General features: G+C 38.5%; 1 protein-coding gene across 2 annotated transcripts in view; it reads left to right on the top strand.

The window, feature by feature from the left end:
* mctp1b (multiple C2 domains, transmembrane 1b) overlaps nt 1-23,726 on the top strand; it is a 37,824-nt gene that overhangs the window by 7,498 nt on the left and 6,600 nt on the right. The window contains exons 2-12 of one of the 2 annotated variants that reach the window (XM_084936123.1): nt 6,851-6,965; nt 7,059-7,201; nt 7,315-7,394; nt 9,254-9,377; nt 17,194-17,232; nt 18,838-19,005; nt 19,099-19,229; nt 20,828-21,014; nt 21,104-21,197; nt 21,310-21,412; nt 23,453-23,555. In XM_084936123.1, the coding sequence (XP_084792249.1) occupies nt 6,851-6,965; nt 7,059-7,201; nt 7,315-7,394; nt 9,254-9,377; nt 17,194-17,232; nt 18,838-19,005; nt 19,099-19,229; nt 20,828-21,014; nt 21,104-21,197; nt 21,310-21,412; nt 23,453-23,555 (1,287 nt within the window). The remainder of the gene's footprint in view (nt 1-6,850; nt 6,966-7,058; nt 7,202-7,314; nt 7,395-9,253; nt 9,378-17,193; nt 17,233-18,837; nt 19,006-19,098; nt 19,230-20,827; nt 21,015-21,103; nt 21,198-21,309; nt 21,413-23,452; nt 23,556-23,726) is intronic. The other variant, XM_084936124.1, reaches the window with a different exon arrangement.

Consider the following 23,726-nt stretch of genomic DNA (forward strand, 5'->3'; position numbering starts at 1 on the left):
TACATTACAGTTATTAAACAGTTAAACAGTAATAAGTTGTTCAATTATTTATATAATCCGCAGAGAGAGAGAAAAAAATTAAATTAGCCTTTTGACAAACAAAACTGCGCAACAATGAAACTGTTATGGGGAAACAAAATTAGGAGGGCACCCTAGGGTAGACCCAGAACTTATTGGCTTTAACCCTATAACGCCCTTTGTTTCATATTTGATACATGAGTTTCAGAGACCTCTATCTCCTCAACATGATCAATACTTGTCATCATTTCAAAATGTTATGGACAAAACTCTTTCTTTTTTTAATCTAAAATTACCATTGTTGCTAACAAAAAGTTGCCAAAAACCAATCCATCCATCCATCCATCCATTCGCTTCCGCTTATCCTTTTCAGGGTCGCCGGGGGTGCTGGAGCCTAGACCAGCTGTCATAGGGCGAGAGGCGGGGTACACCCTGGACAGGTCCCCAGTCTGTCGCAGGGCTAACAAACAGAGACAGACAACCATTCGCGTTCACATTCACTCCTATGGGCAATTTAGACTAATCAATTAACCTATCCCCACAAACTGCATGTCTTTGGACACTGTGATCGGACATGTCTTTGTCGATCATACACAACATGGTATAGCAAAAAAAAATGTGGATTTTGTTTTAAGGGTTAATAAACATCTTAGCTCCAAAATAAATCCGAATTTTCTGGCTATTTTTTGATGGATTGAGTTTTAAAGGGTTAAAATGACCTGGGACCCTCAGGGAGAAATTGGAAAATGTTGCTGTATTTTCCCATTTTCTTTACATAAGTGCAAGAAGGTGAATGGGTGCATTGACGACGCCTCACAGGTTTATTAGTAGGACGATATTGCTGATCATTGCTGTTTGCCCGACAGACTGTATTAACATTCATAACAGTTGATAAATAAAAATGAAAAAGTAAAGAAACAATGTTAAAGAGTGTTTCTTTGACGTTGCATAGTTTGTCCACCAAAGGGCACTCTGCACTTTCCCTGTTGCCAATATGTTTGTAATGCTACAAACACAACAACCAGCTGAGCACAGTTGGGTAAACAGAGCGTAAACAGGGACATAACTGCACACATCAAATGGTAGGGAACTTTGTTTATGTTTTTTGTGTCTGAAAGAAAAAAAATCAGATTTTTAAATGATCAGATATTTGTATTAATGTCAAAATATTGCCTATAGTGGTTGGGTTCTATATGGCAGTTGTTACCATATAACTTTACTGATAACAATCCAGAGTTTTGTCGAACAAACCTTCTTTTTTACACATTACAGATCAAGCTCTTGTCTGCTTGACAATCAGTAACTAAAAGAGTTTCAGATTCATTCAGAGTGAAAATGATGACGGATGTGGTCAGAACCAAAGTGTTATTAAGAACAAAGACAAGCAGTGCTGTTATTGTTATCTATGCGATGTTAATTCATTCTAATAGAAGTATTACACGAGGTTCCTCCTAAGGTAGTTAGTTTAAATTTGGGGTGAAATCTCCTAAAACCAAGAAGTAGCCATTCTACTACTTTCAGTTAAAGGGAGTAAACTCGTGTCATCAGAGATGCATTACTACAGACCTTCATACTTGATTATAAAATTAAAATTAAAATTAATTAGTGAGCTTATAAGTGTATAACAGTAGTGATATAGTAATATAATAGCAATTGTCATGATATGCTTACTTTACACTAACACATAGTATCAGTAGTATCAGTGACACCAACTACATCTGCATTACTTTAGATAAAATACTGTGTTACTAAAATATGATATCTGTCTGTAGATGTGATGTAGAGGTGAGTGTTTAAACATGGACGCCCAGTCCTAAAATAGGCATGTATCGGTGTAGCTGGTGGGTGTTCCCAGCTTGGCGCTTTGCTTCCTGATTTAGTACCACAGGACATTTAAGCCTTTCTTAAGCTGCTTGTTAATTCTGGCAGAACGTGTTACTCCTGTAATGTAAACATCCTGATTCAGCCTCGGACTGGGTTTGTGCACTTTTTGGCCTCCATACTCATCTGTTTCGTCTTTCATACCGGCCAAAGTGATAGGCTGCAGGGTGTGCAAAGACGTTTTAATGCTGGGTCACAATGAAGCAGTAAAACCTGTGAGCTGTTGCAATGAAAGCCAAAGTAACACCGCAATAGATGGTTGCTGTTGACTGCCTGGTCACAAGATGAGAGATAACAAACAGCTTCACACAAGAGATGTGACTGGTACATTTTCTAAGAGTCTTCATACCACAGATTTTCTCCAGTCATGCTTTAAAAGAAAAAGTACAATCACCAATGCCACCAAGTGTAAAACTGGCATGAATTCTCACAACTCAGAGGAACAGACTACAGAATACACTTAATTATTGTTTGTTTGTCTGGGTGTTTAGTAAGTAGCTGAGGCTAGAATCCACTTAGCTTAGCATAATAGTTGAAAGAGGGGAAACTGTTGAGGCTTGCGAAAAGATTTCCATATCATTGCATATTCAGTACTGGTGTGGGCTTTGAGCTATGAGTGTAGTTTGTTGCCAAATGCAGTGGTATGATTGGTCAGATCTGTTTATCTGAAAAATCAAGCATGACTCCAAAAAAATAAATGCTGCAAATTAATTCTGCAAGAGTTCATGGCCGGTGTAAATGGCAACATTTTATAATAACTACAATAACTGAGAATAATTTTTATTACACAAAATATTTGCATGAGTTTCAAGTGTTTGGTGTGTAAAGGTCATTAGCTCTTCTGATGCCCAAAGTTTTAAAAGATCATAATAACATGCAAAAGGCTACATTACCAGTGATCCAGTACTTTGATCTGGATCACAGAAAGAATAAAGAATGGACATTTCAGTTTCTGGGTCTGAACCCAAAGCCAACGTGGAAGTGCATTAAAGCTGCATTCTGGAAGACATACTGTCTTCCTGTATATTCCTCTAGACTGTAAACAGACATCTGGTCCTACAGAAGTCAGTGGGAAAACGGCCCTTGGATTTAACCTCTCCAAACACTTTCCCGATGAGTTTATGTGCTCAGTGACTCATTTTGGGGCACACAGTCAATCACTTCCAGCATTGTGAGGTAATTTTAGAGAAAGCCAGGTGATAATAACCCAGAGATACCTCTGTAGATTACATTTTACACAAGACTGTGCTTTGCACATGACCTGCACATGCTTGTGTTAACCCACACAAATAGTGGGCTCTCATAATGAGTTAAAAAAGAGGCACTTATTCCTAATGTAAACAGGACATGAAACATGGAGCCAAATCCAGACAAGAAAGGCTTAGTATGCAATGTAACCTTATCATGAACGCAACCACTGACAAATGAGCAAAAGGAGGTCTGCATTTCATTCGCTATTCAAAATATATACATAGAAAAACACATACAGTTTATAAGGTAACATAGACTTTGTTTTCTTCTTTGGATGTTCGCTGCCTTTTGGTCGATTCTCTGACAAAATGAACCCACACTGATCTGGGAATAGTTAGAAGGTCAGAGCTAAGTGGTTTGACAAACAACAAGAAAAAGCGATGTCCTGCGAAACTGGACTGAAAGCGAGTGAAAGAGCAGCCAGTGTCTAAAGAAAGACTTTGAAAGATGTTCAGAAAGCTCATATAAAGATATGAGGAGTGGCTCAAGACTCAGGCACAGTAATTTTACAGTACGTAAGATTGACACAGGAAACTTTATACTCTCCTCTCAGACAAGTTGCCTGCTGGTTGGATTTTATCTCTTCATTTACCATCATGAGCTCTGAACTGGTCTTACCCTACTTGTTACATGCAGCTATGGGTGGAGACTAGGCTACATAAGACTTTAACAGACCTCCTCCAACAATCCAGCCTCCACACAGACAGCTTGACACACTCAACCTCCTCATGTTACACAGGATAGTCTCACTCACTTTATTATCATGTTTTCTGTTTCCGCCAGTGGAATTTCCACAGCTTGCCAGAGCAGAACTTGGCACACTTCAGAAGTTTCACCCTCAGAAAGCAAGCCTGTGTTTCATAATGTGTCTATCGGATTTACAGCTGAGCAGGAAAGCTGTAAGACTTGATGCTATAAAGCTTTAAAAGTGGTTTATAATTTATGTTGTTACATCACTGCATCAATATAACATCACCCTTTTACCACAGTTTTTTTTGTAAATGTATATTTACATAGTCTTGACTTAAGGTCTTAACTCAGTCACCTTATTTCACCCTCACTAAAACACAATATGTGAAACCTTCCACCATTAAAAAAAGCAAACTCTAACCACAAAATCCTAATTTCAAACTATAGTCACAAAATCTCTGACTTATTTGACAAAATTCTTTCTATTCACAGTTTGCTGTAAAATTCAAAGTTGTATCTTACAGCTTTGAAACTCTGAAGCTGTGTGCTACTTCATAATTATGTTTGACAAGACTTCGACTAGCCAAACTAATAAAAAAAACTATGATGGTTTGATTTTATTGTACTTTTACTGAATTTATTTTATCCCTTTGCTCTGTGTTACAGATTTATCTTTAAAGAACAGAAGCTCACTCACTCAAATTCAGTGGTCAAACGAGCTGATTGGTGAACCACAGCTCAACCTAGCATCCCTGTACAGCGCTGAGTTGCAGCGCTCTGCTGGTTCAGTTTTTTTTGATGACTCACTCTCTTTGCATAGTGATTATCAGTTTCTTCCCCTTCTTTCTGGTCCCAAAGTGTAGAACAATAAGGTGTTGGCTTGATGTTCTCGTGTGGCCGCTGGGCCGCTCCCATGGTGGCCCTCTGTGGCCTGGACCTCCCCCTGCCGGGTGGTCTGGGACCCTGGGACCCTGTTTTCGACTCGTATTAGAGGGGTGTTTTTGTCTCTAACAGGTACTGGAGTTGGCGATACATTGTGCATTTCTATTTGTTTCTTTCTCCCCGTATCTCTCCTCTACCGCACCACCACCTCCAATTTTTGCTCTCTTGCCTATAAATGTGATAACTGAAGTAACACAAATAGAAATGAATAAATAAACAGATAAAGATTCACATAAGAAAGAGGAGGCTATAGAGATTCTATATAGCTGTTCTTGCAAAAGCAAAATTTGTTTGGTACCACAATACATTCAGATCGCAATTCTGATTACAAAAGCTGCCAGACAGGACAGGATATTTTAAAAAAAGAAATGTAGCACCTGTTTACTCAATTAAATAAAACAGACAATTAGAAAACTTAGATCATGAACTTGTCTGTAGCCAATTTTCTTTCTGCAGTGTGCAGTTTTTTTTCCATTTTATATCATAAATGTGGATATTTGGGTATTTTACAGTGTTTTTCACAGTGTTGTCAAAATGCACCATTAATCAAGTTACTCAAAAATCAAAATTAGTTTCAGCTGTCACTACATTATTCAATACAGTGCAATACAAAAATTTATTGTAAGTAGTCTGTGAATATGTGTACAGTACACATGCTCAGTTTGTTTTCCAGTGAGTCCAATGTAAGGAGCTCATATATAATATCATATTGTAGAAATATTGATCAGAGCATCTCTCTGAGTGGAAGTGCTTGTGTTGACAGGATGCTGCTCTCCCAGCAGAGTAGTTGTGTTACATTTGCAGTGATGGATGCAGATTGATGTTTCATTGTCAGTGTTGCTTACATACATGTTTTCAATGAAGTGTCTTAGCTTTAATATTGCATGGAAATAATTCCAGCAATTAAAAATAAGATGAGTTATACCATCTGTATGGTGTTTTAAGAAAACCTAAGAATTAAATGACTCACTGCACCGCGCAGTACATTACATTATCTAATGCGTAAAGTTTTACTGACAGTGATGAACCCATGGTTGTATTGTGTGTCTCTGTAGTTGTTTTGTGCCTTTCAGTTGTGGATTAGTGACTGAACTCAATAAACGAATCGTTGCAGGCAGATGCAAACTGGTGGAAGACACAAACATGAGACTGGGTCAGTCTTTAGCATCATTTTAATCATTTATCAGTGCAGGAGCTTCTAGCTGGAAAGATGAGGCTTTCTGATGCTGAGAAAGTCTTTAATCTTTTACTTCCTGTTTTGATCTTGTCAACGGCTTTACCAGCATTAAGGAAGGGTTTTGTTTTAGTGATGCATAGTGATACCATAACAAAACTGCAGCATGTCACGACACACAGCCAATGCAGGGACCACAAATGAGGTTTATATATCTGTCATTTAGTGTCTCTTTGTATGTAAGTTTTTATAGTCATTTATTGTCTCTAGTTGTGTCGTTCTTATATTAATCTCCCTGATCACAGGCTTTGAAACATGTCCCACTGACCCATGGACTGAGCTCCATCTGTGGTCTTTGTAAATATCCATGTATAGTTGATGTTGGCGTGGCAGAGTGCAGATGTCTGTGACAGTTCCACTTTCAATATGTGTAGAAATGTTCAATGAAGTTAAACGGTCCTGTCTCGCAGAAACTGTATAACAGGTATTAAAGCAGCGTTAGGCCACTCATGCCCATGCTGTTACTTATATTCTGTTTCTGCATTGCCACAGAGGTGATCATATTGCAACCGCAATGAAAGTTTTAGGGAATGGAAAACAATTTGCACCTCAGCACTGTGATCAGATAGGAGGAAGCTTCTTTCATGTAATTTCCTGTTAGTAATCACCCCTGGGACAAGATACCAAGCTGAATTAGACACTTTGGTCAAAGGAAGTGTGCAAGCTTAGATGTAGATAGCTACCATGAGTTAGTGAAAACTACACTTCAGTGATAGGCTGGTAGAGACTTCTCATAAAAAATGTTGGTGAGTTTAAAGTCAGGATATGGCTGAGAGGGCTTTTGTAGAGAAGCAGTTTATTGCATGTATTTAATGCATTCATTTGTGCTAACAGGGAATGGGTACTTCATGTCCTTCGGGGTTTTCTTCTGACCAAGCTCGGTCGGGGATGTACAAGCTGGAGATCGAGCTGAAAAGAGGACACAACCTGGCTGTCCGAGACAGAGGAGGTGCAGTGACATCTGTAGTTAATTGCATTTTTCGGCTCTTGCTTTTATGCATGTGTGATAGCTTTATTTGTCTATTTTTATTTGTCGATGTAGGAACAAGTGATCCATATGTCAAGTTCAAGCTTGCTGGCAAAGAGGTTTTTAGGAGCAAAATCATCCATAAAAACCTCAACCCAGTGTGGGATGAGAAGACGACCTTAATCATTGACAGTCTGAATGAACCTCTGTATGTCAAGGTAAAGACTTAGAACTAACACACACACACACACACACACACACACACACAGCTTTTCCATATAAATTCTTAATGAACATTGGTCAGTGGAGATTGTTTGTTTCTCTTCTGCAGGTGTTTGACTATGACTTTGGCCTTCAGGATGACTTCATGGGTTCTGCTTTTCTTTACCTGGAGTCTCTAGAGCAGCAGAGGTATGTCAGATATTAGTGCCAACATTGTGTTCTGAAAAACAAGAACAAAATAATAAAGAAATATTTTAATATAGAGATTATTTGCATGTTTCATTAAATGAAAAAAGACAGAATAAACACAGATAAAATGTTGTATGTATGTTTTTATTGGCGTGAAAAAATGTTTTCTCCCTTCCTGATTTCCTTTTTTGTATCTTTTCCACAGTTAAATATTTCAGATCATTAAAGAAATATTAGACAAAGATAGCAGAAGTAAACAAAAAATGCAGTTTCTAAATGGAGGTGCTTAATATTAAGGTGGAAAAAAGTACAAACGTACATGGCCCAGAGTGAAAAAGTGATTAACCCCTAAACCTAATAACTGGTTGTGCAGAGTTGTTGTGATTCAGCCACAGGGTTTTCAAGCATGAACCGCCTTTTTAAGGTCATGCCACAGCATCTCAACTGGATTCAGGTCAGTACTTTGATTAGGCCACCCAAAAGTCTTCATTTTGTTTTTCTTAAGCAATTCAGACGTGGACTTGCTGGTGTGTTTTCGATCATTGTCCTTCTGCAGAACCCAAGTGTGCTTCAACTTGAGGTCACAAACAGATGGCCAGATATATGGGTTCAAACTGTGGTCATAAATATTTTGTACTTGTAAATCAGACTGCGTAGTTGTGAACTGAGTTATATAACCTTGTAAACCAAAATATCTGAAAATGTTATGTTTGTGCATTCATAGATGTGTGTTTGTAAAAAATATTTACAGAAGTTACACATTTTTTTCAAGGTCTGGTTACAGATACAAAGCAAAAAACTACGTATTTTGGTGACAACAATTTGAGCCCATATGGATATTCTTCTTCAGGATGTTTTGGTAGACAGCAGACTTCGTGGTTCCATTTACCATGTACCATGCAAGTCTTCCAGGTTCTGAGGCAGGAAAGTGGCCCCAGACCATCACACTACCACCACCATATTTTACTGTTGGTACGATCTTCCTTTTCTGAAATGCTGTTACTTTTTACCATAGATGTAATGGGACACACACCTTCCAAAAAGTTCAACTTTTATCTCATCAGTCCACGGAGTATTTTCCCAAAAGTCTTGGGGATTTTCAAGGTTTTTGAAGATCTTTTTTTAGGCTTTGTCAGGCAGGTCCTATTCGAGCTGAACTTTCCAAAAGATGTGATACATCACAGTTAATTTATGTTATAATAGGAAGGGGCAATGACTTTTTCACGAAGGGGCATGTAGGATTGTTTTTTTTTCCCGCTTAATAATAAACACCTTGATTTACAAACTGCATTTTGTGTTTGCTTGTGTTATCTTTGTCTAATATTTAAATTTGTTTGACGATCTAAAACATTTATGTGTCTTTTTTCCCCCTGAATTTATAAACATGAAATTAGAAGTCATCCAGGTCTTTATGTCTTTACTACATTCAAACAGTTTAACTAACCAGTGTGTGTTATCTGGCCTTAATGGAAAGATAAGGTTGGGTGTCATCTGCATAGCAATGAAAAAGTATGCTAAGCCTTCTGATGATGCTGCCCAAGTGAAGCATGTATAATGTAAACAGAATTGGTCCTAGCATGGAACCCTGTGGAACTCCATAATTAACCTTGGTGTGTGTGAAGAGGACTCTCCATTTACATGAACAATTTGGAGTCTATTTGATAGGTATGATTTGTAGTTACATAGACAGGTACGTTTAATACCGAATGAATTAGGTTGCACCTAATTACTGAACGTAATTAGGTGAATTACTGAATCTAATCATCGTGTAGTGACACTGGCCTTATAAAAAAAAAAAAAGCATGCCAGAAAGCAGAGCAGAAAACACACCTGCACATATTCATGACTGTGTGTTCCAGGACGATACCTGTGACTTTAGTGCTGAAGGACCCTCAGTATCCTGATCAGGACCTCGGTACTCTGGAGCTGGCCGTCAACCTGACACCTAAAGACAGTCCCATCGAGGAACGCCGAGACTCAACAGTATGTATGCAGATTATGTCAGCCGATATTTCTCTCACTTGATCTTTTTTTTTAAATCTTATTTTAATTTGACCTGCTTTAGTTAAATAAATGTCAAAAACACCACAACTGATATACTGACATGAGTTATTGCAGTCAGAACTTAGGGGCAGGTTGAAAGGGAATCATTTTTACATTTCAGCTGTGAAATTTGGTTGATATGGTAAAGAGCTTAAACACACACACACACACACACACACACACACACACACACACACACACACACAGAAAATGTTCTGTTAGAGGAAGTCTGTTAGTGTGAAAAAGTATTAAATGAAAAGTGTTTTATGTAGAAAAACATTCCACTGTTTCTCCTTCTTTCTTGCACTGATGGATAAGCTGATTTGTTGAGGTAGAGCAATTTTTTTTATATAAAGCTGCATCTAATCATGATGTTATATAAAGATCAATCTAACTAATATTCTTCTAATATCTTTGGCTTATGAATGGCCTAAAGTAACATCCTTGTATTTCTTGTTTTTTCAGTTATTTAGTTTTCCCATTATGATATCAAATTGTATCACCTGCCTGCAACCCTGATTTTATTTTACTTGTATTGTTAATTTTGCATTCTTAGTTTATTTTTTAAAGTTAGTTTTAGTAATTTTTTAGTAAACATACCATTCTGTGGCATGTGCAGATGCTCTTCGGCTGTTGCTGCATCTTGCACAGAGGAAAACTTCTTATGCAAAAGACCAACTTTCAGAGCGTAGCATATGCTGCTTCCTATGCATGGAATTTCCAACTATGCATCCAACTACTTATCCCACCAACAGTAACTGTCTGTTATGTTTTTGATAGACACCAGATTTTACTTGAAGGCACCTGCATCCAATACAATTTCAAGGGAGGCTGAAGTGTGGGTGGCACCTAAAGATCTATTGTCTCTTTTAAGTCATCACTTCCTCCCACTGTAAAAAAACATATGATGGAGATGACTTTTTGAAGCTTGGATATAGATTTTGTGATTTTGGACTCTCAATCCATTGTATTCATTTGTAACATAAATATTAGAACTGTCCGATAGATGTACAATGTCTTCTCTAAACATCATTGGTGTTTGCTCTCTCTGCAGTAGAGTATCACTTCCTGTTTCAGCACACACTTAAACTGAGTTTCTGTCTGATTTCTCAGGCTTTTTATCTGATTTAGTGTTTAGGTCAGATAAAGTCATTGTTGTGGGGGATTTTAACATGCATGTAGATGCTAAAAATGACAGCCTCAATACAGCATTTTATCTGTTATTAGATTCAATTGGCTTTTCTCAAAATGTAAAAGAACCCACCCACCACTTTACTCACATTCTAGATCTTGTTTTGACATGTGGGATAGAAGCTGACCATTTAACAGTGTTTCCTGAAAACCCTGTCTTGTCTGATCATTTCCTAATGACACTTACACTACCGGTCAGCAGTTTTAGAACACCCCAATTTTTCCAGTTTTATTTTATTGAAAATTATGTATTTTAGTGTCTCATTGCATTCTGAAATGAAAGCATAGTACAAATAAGCAATTGGATACTGTAGCTCCTATGAAAAAGAGAGCCTCAAATCAGAAGTATTTGACTCCCTGGCATAACTCTCAAACGCACACGTTAAAGCAGAAAACTCGTAAGCTGGAGAGGAAATGGCATATCACAAATTTAGAAGATTATCATTTAGCCTGGAGTAATAGTTTGCTGCTTTCTAAAAAATCACCTCCTGTAGCTAGAACATCTTACTATTCAGCACTGATTGAAGAAAATAAGAACAACCCTAGGTTTCTCTTCAGCACTGTAGCCAGGCTGACAAAAAGTCAGAACTCCGTTGAGCCAACCATCCCTTTAACGTTAACTAGTAATGACTTCATGAACTTCTTCACAAAGTTCATGAAGTTCACAACACAAATACATTTTTAACCATTTGAGAAAAAATCACTCATAATCACCTCACAGATGTAACATTATCTAGAGCTACTTTAAGTACCACTGATATTTATTTAGTCTTTTTCTCCAATTGGTCTTTCTCATTTAACTTAAGTAATTACTTCCTCCAAACCATCTAAGTGTCTTTTAGACCCCATTCCTACAAGACTGTTCAAAGAAGTCCCACCGTTAATTAATGCTTCAATCTTAAATATCATCAACTTATCTCTAATAATCGGCTATGTACCACAGGCCTTCAAGCTGGCAGTTGTTAAACCTTTACTTTAAAAGCCATCTCTTGACCCAGCAGTCTTAGTTAATTATAGGCCAGCCTTCATCTCCAACCTTCCTTTCATATCAAAAATCCTTGAAAGAGTAGTTGTCAAACAGCTAACAGATCATCTGCAGAGGAATGGCTTATTTGAAGAGTATCAGTCAGTTTTCAGAGCTCATCACAGTACAGAAACAGCTTTAATGAAGGTTATAAATGATCTTCTTATGGCCTCTGACAGTGGACTCATCTCTGTGCTTGTACTGCTTGGCCTCAGTGTTCTATACAGTTGGCCATAGTATTTTATTAGCGAATGGCGCATGCTGTAGGTATTACAGGTAGTGCCCTGCAGTGGTTTGTATCATATCTGTCTAATAGACTCCAATTTGTTCATCTCCTTGGTGAGTCCACTTCACACACTAAGGTTATGGAGTTCCACAGGGTTCCATGCTAGGACCAGTTCTGTTTACATTTTACATGCTTGCCTTAGGCAGTATAATCAGAAGGTATAGCATACATTTTCATTGCTTTGCAATGACACCCAACTTTATCTATCTATGAAGCCAGATAACCCACACCAATTTGAAACTGCAGGAATGTCTTAAAGACATAAAGACCTGGAAGCAGGATTGAAGCAGAAAATTAGAGGTCTAATTTCCTGCTTCTAAATTCAGATAAAACTGAGGTTATTGTACTCGGCTCTGAAAATCTTAGAAATATGGTATCTAACCAGATTCTTACTCTGGTTGGCATCACCTTGACCTCCAGTAACGCTGTGAGGAACCTTGAAGTTATTATTGAGCAGAATATGTCCTTCAATGCACATATTAAACAAATATGTAGAACTGCTTTCTTCCATTTGCACAATCTCTAAAATTAGAAATATGCTGTCTCAGAGTAACGCTTTCTTTCACAGCAAGTCTTTTGTCCTGTCTTCCTTCTCTCACCCCAACCGGTCGCAGCAGATGGCCGCCCCTCCCTGAGCCTGGTTCTGCCGGAGGTTTCTTCCTGTTAAAAGGGAGTTCTTCCTTCCCACTGTCGCCAAAGTGCTTGCTCATAGGAGGTCATATGAGTGTTGGGTTTTTCTCTGTATGTTATTGTAGGGTCTACCTTACAATATAAGCACCTTTAGGCGACTGTTATTGTGATTTTGCATTGTATAAATAAAATTGAATTGAAAAATTGGCATACAGTAGCTTACTAATAATTATGTTATTATTAATAAACCCAAAACATTTAGTTACTTTCCAGGTTTGCACATGTATAGGAAAAAAATCAACTTTGAAGTAGATTTTAGTTTTGTTGTCCTTCAGTAAAGATGGGTCTCTATGTTTCCTGCTGCAGATGGAGGTTCAGAAGTATGGACTAAAACATTATGTGCATAAAGTAAGTGTAGTGGTGATCAGGCTGTTAGTGCTTTTCCATAGTTTCACCTTGATTGACCCTTTCCTGGGTCACCTCTAGTTGAGTAGCTGCTTTGAGTCATGATAGAGAGCACAATGCAGTAGAGTCATCTGTCAGACTTGTATAGGCTAGTAATAACTTTTGCGAAGTCAGTTTGTCTTTGTAGCCTTCGCTGTTTACTTTCAGGTTTCTCAAAGCATTTCCTCAATTTTTTTATCTTCATCTTTTGGCTTCATGTTTTCTCAGCATCCCTTATGAATAAAATAAAATCAGCATGAATTATAAACACTGTTACTATATTTTCCTGCACCACTGATCAAAAGGCTAAGATGAAATTCTTCCTGGTTCTTTACATAAACGTTATTTTGAAGCAAACTTTTAATCTCAAATTGCAAATGGGTAGCATCTTTTCTGATATATCTGCTGGCTGTTAAATTCCAACATTTTTAACACCAGAAACATATGGTTGCTTCACTTGGGATTATAGAGAACAAATATCTTAGTTCCTAATCCGACTTTATGGATGAGTCTTTGCAGGCTGATTGGCTCTCGCAATAATCAGAAAACTGACTATAGTAAGGCAAATATGTGGAGCCTCATCAAAGTAGGCTTGATTTTCTGACATATAAATACTGTCACAGTTGTTGTTTCGATGAGACACCAAAAACTCCACTGAAAGACAAAAACTCTCCAAATGAATGAAACACCACCGAAACACAATTTTTTGTGTTTTTTCTAGTCATATGGAGTTCTGTTATTTATTTCCACATAATCACTCAATATTTACAGTGCTCTGATTTTAGAGCCTACTAATCCCCGAGGGCGATAATGATCTCCTTAGCTACATGCTGCTCCACTACTTTTTTTGGACTGCAGACACTTTCTACATACAGTCAGGAAAAAATGATTCGAACCTTAAACCTACCATTCAAACCTTTGAATGGTAGGTGTATTTGAACAGTGAGAGACAAAACAATATATATTAAAAAAAATCCAGAAAAATGCATTTCAAAAAAGTTATAAATTAATTAGCATTTTCATGAAGGAAATAAGTATTTGATCCCTTTGCAAATTTCTGCTTTAATGCTTTAGTACTTGGTGGCAAAACCTTTGATGGCAATCACAGATGTCAGACATATCTTGTAGTTGGTCAAGTTTTTCACACATTTTGTCCCATTCCTCTTTGCAGATCCTCTCCAAGTCATTAATGTTTCATGGCTGATGTTTGGCAACTCAAACCTTCAGCTCCCTCCACAGATTTTCTATGGGATTCAGGCCTGAAGACTGACTAGGCCACTCCAAGACCTTAATATGCTTCTTCTTGAGCCAATTCATGTTGGCTTGCCCATGTGTTTTGGATCATTGTCATACCCACCCATGACACATTTTTAATACCCTGGCTGAGGGAAGGAGGTTGTCACCCAACATGTGACGGAACATGGGCCCATCCATACTCCCTTTGATGCAGTGGACTTGTCCTCTCCCCTTGGCAGAAAAACTCCAGAAGCATGATGTTTTCAACTCCATGTTTGACGGTGGGGACGGTGTTCTTGAAGTCATAAGCAGCAATTCATCCTCCTTCAAACACGGCAAGTTGAGCTGATGCTAAATAGCTCAATTTTGGTCTCATCTGACCACAACACTTTCACCCAGTCCTCCTCTGAATCATTGAGATGTTCAGTAGCAGCTTCAAATGGTGCCCTTGCGGGCTGTGCAGGATTTCAGTCCTTTACAGCATAGTATGTTACCAACTGTTGGTAACTATGGTCCCAGCTGCCTTGAGATCATTGACAACTTCCTCCTGAGTAGTTCTGGGCTGGTTCCACACCGTTCTCATTATCATTGAAACTCCAGACCGAGGGAGATTGGCAGTTATTTTATGATTCTTCCATTTGTGAATAATCACACCAATTGTTTTCACCTTCTCACCCAGCTGCTTGGCGATGGTCTTGTAGCCCATTCCAGCCTTGTGTAGGTCCACTATCTTGTCCCTAACATCCTTGGAAAGCTCTTTGGTCTCGGCCGTGGTGCAGAGTTTGGAATCTGGATAGATTGATTGCTTCTATGGACAGCTGTCTTTTATACAGGTAACAAGTTGAGAAGGCTCCCAATATCAGCTCATTACCTCTATAAATTACACCTGGGAACCAGAAATCTTGCTGATTGATAGGGAGGCCTTAAATACTTATTTCCTTCATGAAAATGCAAATTAATTTATAACTTTTTGGAAATGCATTTTTCTGGATTTTTTTGTTATTGTTCTGTCTCTCACTGTTCAAATAAACCTACCATTGAAATTATAGACTGACCTTTCATTGTTAGTGGGCAAACATATTAGATTAAAATTAATACTAATAATTATTAAGAAAATGTATTTTATTAATAAAATTAATAAAATAAAATAAAAGCAGAGTGTAAACTCTGAGGCAGCTTTCTTCAGAAAGGAGCCTTCAGAAAGCCTTAGTTTTCCAGGCTTCTTGAAGGACATTTAAGGTGTTTCTTTTTTATATATTTCTGCCTTTTCTTCTGTTTTCTATATGGATCATTCCATACTACTTCAATACTGCTTAGGTTCAGACTCTGGGGAGACCAGTGCATGAGTAATAGTGTACCACTGTGTGTCTTTTTTTCCCATCCAGGTAAACTCTCACTGTGTTGGCAGTGTGTTTTAGTTAATTACTGTGCTGAAAAAAAAACTGTTGCTGATCAGATGCTTTCCAGGTAGTATTGTCTCATGGATCAAAATTCATCAATATTTACAAGATCCCCAAAATCTGGCTGAAATTCAACCCCAAACCCCAACATCTGGCATTTCCATAGATTCAATTAAAGCACAAAGAAGAAAGTTTGTGAAAACGTAGCCAAAATCAGTGAAAAACTTTGAAAGACCTCCAGAAAGCTGTAGAACAGAGATCATTGCAAACAAATGTAACAAATTAAAGGGAGGTATTTTTGCACAGTTCGGTTGTTACATATCAACATCCCCATCTAGGCCTGTCTTTCCGCTCAGCAGCCAGCTCAGTTTTATTAATGAAAATTCCCTTAAATGTTTCAAAAATGTGGTGACATTGCCCCACAATGTTTCACAATTAATGGATTCCGTATTATGTAAAAAGCAAAAGTTTAACCTCGTGAAACTTGTCCACAGCACTAGTTGACTCTTGCTGCAATCGGGTCAGCCGTGTGAGATGCGAGTGCCCATGTCTGTATTACATTAGGTGGAGCTGTCTTGACATTCATCTTTATATATTACTTGTGTTTCAGAAAAGCTGTGTATAATATGGCTATAACACGATAATAACATATTATTTTCTCTTTCTGTACTGACTTCCTAACATTGCTATACTGTCCAACTCTGGATAAAACAAAACCTTGCCCTATAATACTTGATATGAAATGAATCAAGTTGCTCAACTTGACAGGGCTAACCTTTAACATACAAAGAAGTGTAGTAGGATGGCTTTGGAGAGAACTCTTTAAACAGCTGCATACAGCAGACATAGACTGCACTGTATTGAATAAACTCAGTAATTCTATTTATTTTGGTCTGCTTAGCTGTGATTACAGTTTCTGCTCAGTTAAATGGAGCTGCATGAAGAGATGGTTTCCAACTGCATCCTCAGCTCTGAGATATTAAAAACAGCACATCTTGTTCATGTTTAATTCAACACATAAATTCATAATAGGCCAAGTCTGAATTTCTTCTCCAGCTGCAGCCAGAGATACAGATACAGAGAAACAGCAGTAAAAAAGAGAGTTTGAGGGAGACGGAGAGAAAGGAAGACAACAAACAACAACAGACAGAAAACCATGACACTCAAATCAAAGCTTGGACAGATCAAAGTCTCATTGGCTCTAATTGGCACACCGCTGAGGCTGAGATAATGAATGCTCAGTTCTGGTGAAGATCATTTTTCTTTGGTAGACTCTTTTTTTGGTGCCTTATTTATAAAGCTTAATTGAAGCAGGACACCTCCCCTTAGTTTTATTTCCCGTTTAGTTAACAGAACCCCATCCTACAGCTTCCCCTAGTGGCTTAAACACAACGGTACCCTATTTAAATGAAAGAGGTTTTGGCTGTTTTCATATTATTTAATTAAAATGCAGACACACGTTGCAGCCCTTTAGTTACAGCTATCCATTCAACTTTTCCACCCTGCATAAGTCAGTAGAAATAATCCATTTTTATGTATATTCAGACTATGCTGCTCAGGAGGTCCTGGAAACGATCCACTAAGGTAAATAATCACCATGCCCATCATCATCATCATCATCATCAACATCATCATCATCTGTGCATGCAGTAACAGCTTTCCTTAAACTGTCCTTACAGCTTTATGCTTATCACTCTGCTCTTCACTTTATTGTGTCTTTACCTTGACAGCCTTGTTACCATCTTGTGTCAGAGATTTTTTTTTCCCTACTGAGTTCATATTTTTATCACAAGAGATATTTTGGTCTTGCTGCTGTCATTTCCACCCACTATCTGCCACCAGGGCTCTGTTCTTCATCCATGTTAACATGGTGTTATCAGGCCAAGCTAATTCTCTTCCTTACTTCTTCAAATAAAAGTTGGATGATTTCCTAATCTTTAATCTTCTATTGTCAAAATGACAATAAAAGACCTGATCCGAGTGCGCGACTGAGATAGTATTCCTCTGCTTAGACTTCCACTGTTGTAAAAAAACACGAGTGAGACTTTAACTTAATGCCACAGTCCTGCTGCTCCAAGTAATAATAATAATAATATGACTTAACATTCATTAATCCACTGTTGAAACATGTCCCCAATAAATGCTCTGTCTCCTGTTTGAATAAACTTTACTAATCAACACACGATGAGATGCCCATAAAAGGAGCAAACAAAGAAAAGTTGAAGAATGTGAAGAGACTTGTGAGCAGGAAGAGTGGAAAGGCAGTTTGTACAGATGGCATACCGGCGTAGGTAATGTCTAGACATTGTACAGTAACTGCCTCCTATGAGGTTTATGAAAGGAATCGAATAACTTTCAGTTCAAATGATCGTATTATTTTACATTATTTAGCCATATTTCTATATTATATATAGAAATAAGGAGGACAATATTATTTTCCCAAGATCAAGGAAATGCAAACCCCTTTGGCATCATCTACCATTTAAAAGGTTGGTGGATTTTGTGTGAAAGCAATACAAAGTGCTTATGTAGATAAAAGGCCTGTATGAATGTGTGTTCTTGATTGGTGGAATGGGATTTGTAATAGAAAGTGCTTTAACTGCTCAAATTCAGTAGAAAGGTGTTACTAGAAGTACCAGTCCATTTACCAAGTACAAGTATGGTTTACCTGATATGAGCATGTCCAGCAGTTTGTCCTCCTGACATAAACAAAAGGATCTGCTCAGAGAAAACATGTCTGCATTTCTCTATTGGGTTTGAACTCAGCTGAGTAAACTTGTGTAGTATGTAAAGACATAAAAAGCACATGTGCGGAACACAAAATTTTATTTTGCTACTGCAGCACTAAAATATTCTAATTGTGCAATAAAATGTTCATAAAGTGAATTAAAAAACAGAGTCAGTTTTCAGGAAATTCACTTTATGGATCCTTTATGTATGGCCCGATAACATACAAAAATCTTAAATAAATATCTATTTTTCTCCAATCCCAAGGCTGTTGGACTTTATCGACTTATCTACTTTACCTCTATTCTGGCAGTTTTTTTAATTTTTGTATTTACCTCAGAGCAACATGATTTGAGGTTTGATTGATCATCATCTTTTAGAGCAGGAAGAACAGAGCCCTACATTGTGTTCTTGTTGTTACTATGTGGCAAATAAAGTTGTGTGTGTGTGTGTGTGGCCCAGCAGCAGCAGTCTATACGTCTGTCAGAGCTACATCGAAAAGCCCAGCTCTGGCGAGGGATAGTCAGCATCGCACTAATCGAGGGTCGAAACCTCATGCCCATGGATCCCAACGGTCTGAGTGACCCATATGTCAAGTTCAGACTCGGGCCCCAGAAATACAAGAGCAAGGTACAGCATGTGCAACTAAGGTCATACTTTCATGTTTGAAGCCCAGCTCCTTCAAACTAGGAGATGTGTCAGTATTTGTGTGTGTGTGTCTAGACAGTGCCAAAGACCCTGAGCCCACAGTGGAGGGAGCAGTTTGACCTGCATCTGTATGAAGAGACAGGTGGGGTGCTAGAGATCACGGTGTGGGACAAAGACACTGGAAGAAGGGACGATTTCATTGGGCGGTCAGTCTCTACTTATGTTTGGGTGATTTCTGTGTGAATTCAACTTTATTTATATAGCACCAAATACAACAATAGTCATTATTATGTTGCTTTATCAAAGTAAATACCCTATATTATTACAGACAGAAACCTAACAAGCCAACAGTCCCCTAGGAGGAAACAGATGGCAAAAGTGATGGAGAAAAAACTGTCTTTTAATAGGTGTTAGTGAGGTGGCATTAGTTAGGTGGTGTTTAATGTTCTGTCTGTGTTCTCATTCTTGGACACAAGCTTCAGAAATGTGTGCTATTATTTTATTGGGAGAAAGGATTTTGATTTCTAATTCATGTTCAACATTTGACATTTCACAAATGGTAATGTATAAGTGTAATGTCATTTCTCTCAGTTTGAAAGTGGATTTTATTTTACCCATGTGTCAGTGCTTAACACATGGATCCTGGAATGCCTAGAACTATTCAAGATCAACAGGACCCTAAGAGCATTCAACGAGGATGTGGTGAACAATACTAGAGTTCAACTTCAAACCAATTGCACAAGTCACCATCAAGTGTGGGATTTACCAAGAAGACGCTCTGTCCCCACTGCTGTTCTGCATAGGCCTAAACCCTCTCAGCCAGAACATCAGCAAGCCTAACTATGGATACTGCTACAGAAAAGAGGAGTCATTAGTCACCTCCTCTACATGGATGACATCAAGCTGTATCACAGGAACGAACGAGATACTGATACTGGAAGCTCAAAGGCAAATGGGAACCATGAAGAGACTGCTAGGAAAAACTCAACCACCAAACACCTCCAGAGAGTAAGGCAAGTCCTGAGGAATCAGCTGAATCGGCAGGACAAGATCAGGACAATCAACACTTACGCCCTGCCAGTCATCAGATACCCTGCTGGGTTAATAAGGCCGCCAAAGGAGGAGAGGGAAACCACTGACATCAAGACAAGGAAGCTCCTTACCATGAATGAAGGGTTTCACCACAAGTCCAGCAGATAAAACAGCAAAAATCCATGAATACATCAGGAAGATGGCCACAACTGATCATGTGCTTAGTGAATACCTCAGGTATCAGAAACCTGACAAAGAACAGGAAAAGAGAAAGAACCATCATGAAAGGATAGGCCCCTGCCTGCATGTACCACTGACAGACAGAAGAAGAGGCTGATATCAAGAAATCCTACCAGAGGTCAAAGCAGGACACGCCTCCTAGGGTGGTTGAGAATGTCCGAGCTATGATCCTGTGGAACTTTAAGATGCAGATGGTGATGGCTAACCAACTGGACATGGTTGTGGTGGAGAATCAGATAAGGAAGATACATGTAACTATACCAAGTGAGAGCAACACCAGGCATAGGAACATTACAATGTTGAGAAATACCAAGGGGTGAAGGAAGTGGTCAGTGACAGTGGTACCTGTGCTGATCGGAGCACTCGGGGGCAATGCCCCCCAATCTGTCTGTCTGTTTGTCTGTCTGTGTGTCGATCAATAGATAGATAGATAGATAGATAGATAGATAGATAGATAGCAACAGTTTTTGGTTCAAACTTCATTTTTACTTAAATGTTCAGCTCGGTGTGTTTTGTTTTGAATGTGGTTCAGCTGCCAGTTGGACCTCTCCACTCTTGCTAAGGAGCAGACGCATCACCTGGAGCTGCCACTAGAGGAGTCTCAAGGCTTTGTTGTGCTGCTGGTCACACTAACCGCTTCGGCTGCTGTCTCTATCGCCGACCTCTCTGTGACCCCGCTGGATGACCCACAGGAGCGTAGAGAGATACTCCAACGATATGTAAGCAGCACCCTGAGGGCAACTCAGATGAAATAACTACACCATCTTAACACACATATTACACTGTTGTGCTCAATTTTCTTGTGCAGGGTGTGATGAAGTCATTCTATAACTTAAAAGATGTGGGCATAGTACAGGTGAAGGTGATGAGAGCAGAAGGTCTCATGGCTGCAGATGTAACCGGTAAATGAAAAAATGACTCTGATTTCTTGCCTTTGCTTGCTCATAATACTTTGCATTATTCTTCATTCTTACTGTGATTCATCCATTATCATTATCTTGATTGGTCGCTCAGGTAAAAGTGACCCTTTCTGTGTGCTGGAGCTGAACAATGACAGGCTGCAGACACACACCGTTTACAAGAACCTCAATCCAGAGTGGAACAAAGTCTTCACCTTGTGAGTTGACATTTATCAGTGAAAACCAGCAAAAAAGCAAACCATTTCCTTTGTTTTGACTCCTTGTATTAAAAAATATATATGCATGAAAATTGCCACTTTGCCGTATTTTATTGGTTATGGTTTTCTAGTAACTGTTCTGGGGTTGTGTGTTGCTACTAAATTAGGTAGTAGAAGAACCTGGACCTTTAGCTGTTACTGAAGCCTTAGTGACTTCACGGCAATTTTGTGAATCAAGCTCATTAAAAAGCAGGTGACACAGATGATGATTATTGAGTTGGATGCTTTTTGTGATACATATATAGCCTTCTTGGCTGTCAGAGGAAAAAGTTTATGAATGAGTAGAATGAGGAGGGGTGGGTTTAAAAAATCGATTTCCCGACTCAAATCGATTTTAATTTGAAGAATGTGATTTTTAAATATGAATGTAATTTTGCCAGTAAAGCCAGAATCTCAGGTTAAAGCTCATGAAATCATTTCAACAACCACCAAACAGCTAAAACAGCAAATGATTAAAGAGCCAGTAAGCAGATTCAGCACAAAGATGGAAACACAAAGTGTGAATCCCCATGTTAATATGGTGGCACGTACACAGACACACCATAGCGTGCTGAAAGAGGCATCTCACAGATTCTGATGCTGCAGGTTTCGTCACTCCCACCCAATTCACTGAACCAGCAGCAAAAGAAGGTCAAAACTACGCTTCACAAAAAACATTGACAAAAACATTGTCGTGAATTTACCAGTTTACCATAAAAAAATCTCTATTTTCTGCATTATTCGCTTGTTTATTACGCACCAGTTTCCCGTTGTGTTCAGTGCTGTCGGCCCCTGTTTTGTTTTTTTCCCTTTTTTAAAAAAAATGACCTCCAATAAGAAAGCCTAATTTCTGCTGTTTAATACCAAAGAAATGTAAACTTTTACAAATCATGCCAAACTACAAAATGCTAGGCTGTGTCTCTAATAAAACCTCTGTAACTTTGCTCTGTTTCACTTCAGCAGCATCAGGTAATGTTCATATATTGATTCGTGGTTTTCCTCTGTTTATGATCTACTGCAGAATATTTTTAACGGGGTTATCTGCTATAACAAGCCAGGCCAGGAAAATCTCCTTTATGTTTTTGTGTTTTATCCTCAGTTACTTCGACACGAAGGCATCTACTGTGATGCTTACACGTCTGTGGAAGTCTCATAAGTGTCAGCTTTGTTTTTATACATAGATATAAAATATGGATATGTGCTGATAAATAATCTAATTATAATATTTTTGACTGTCTGAGTCAAAACTGAATCTAACTGAATTGAATCGCATTGGCCATCAGTTATAGAAATCATAGCCGATACCCAGCCCTAAGAATGAGTATCTCTGTTTGAGCTTCTCCACGACCGATGTATGAAGTAGAGCCAAACCGACTGGTGATTTCTGAGGTGGATGCCAATAGAAGTGGAAGCGCTGCTTTTGAAAGCCTCCTGTAGCCAATCAGAAACAAAACAAAATTAGATTTTCAGTCAGACACATCAAACAACAGGACGTCGGCCATTTCTTCTGGCCTTGTTGTCTTTCATTCTGACAGAGCTCTTAGATAACTTTTTGTTTTAGCATACTCACAGTTGACATCAGGATCAAAGCTGTGGTACACAGCATTATATTAAGGGTAGAGGGTGGGTTTATTAATTTCAAGAGAAGTTATAGTGTTCATAGATAGCTTTTCTTAAGCTGCAGGGGATGCCACTTCCCAAATATTGAATAAATTTCCACATATGAACCGTTCCCTCTTTCTCTTCCCCATCTACATGCCAAATATCCTTGGGCAAGATACTAACCCCAAGATGCTCTCTGATGCATCCGTCTCTATATGAATGTGTGTGAATGTTAGATAGAAAGCACTTACATAGTAAGAGCATAGAAAAAAGTGCGTGTATGAATGGGTGAATGAGCCAAGTTGTATAAAGGGCTTTGAGTGCTCAGTTAGAGTAGAAAAGCACTATATAAGAACCAGTCCATTTACCATTTACCATACTTTCCCCCTTTTTCCTCAGTAATGTCAAAGACATTCACTCTGTGTTGGAGGTGACAGTGTTTGATGAAGACAGAGACAGGAGTGCAGACTTCCTGGGAAAAGTGGCAATTCCATTATTGAATGTGAGTGTAATAAAAATATATGAAAGACACACGATGTGTATGTGTGTAAAGTGCTAACATGTTTGGTTGTTGAGTTGCATCCAGCTGTATGGGTGTAATGAACAGACACTAGGCAAATTGTGCAAACTATCAGACAAAGAAAATATTGGAATTTCTCCAAATCTATAGCAC

Source organism: Perissodus microlepis, chromosome 7 (genome assembly GCF_051167445.1).
Source record: "Perissodus microlepis isolate ML-2025 ecotype Zambia chromosome 7, ASM5116744v1, whole genome shotgun sequence".
Lineage (NCBI taxonomy): Eukaryota > Metazoa > Chordata > Actinopteri > Cichliformes > Cichlidae > Perissodus > Perissodus microlepis.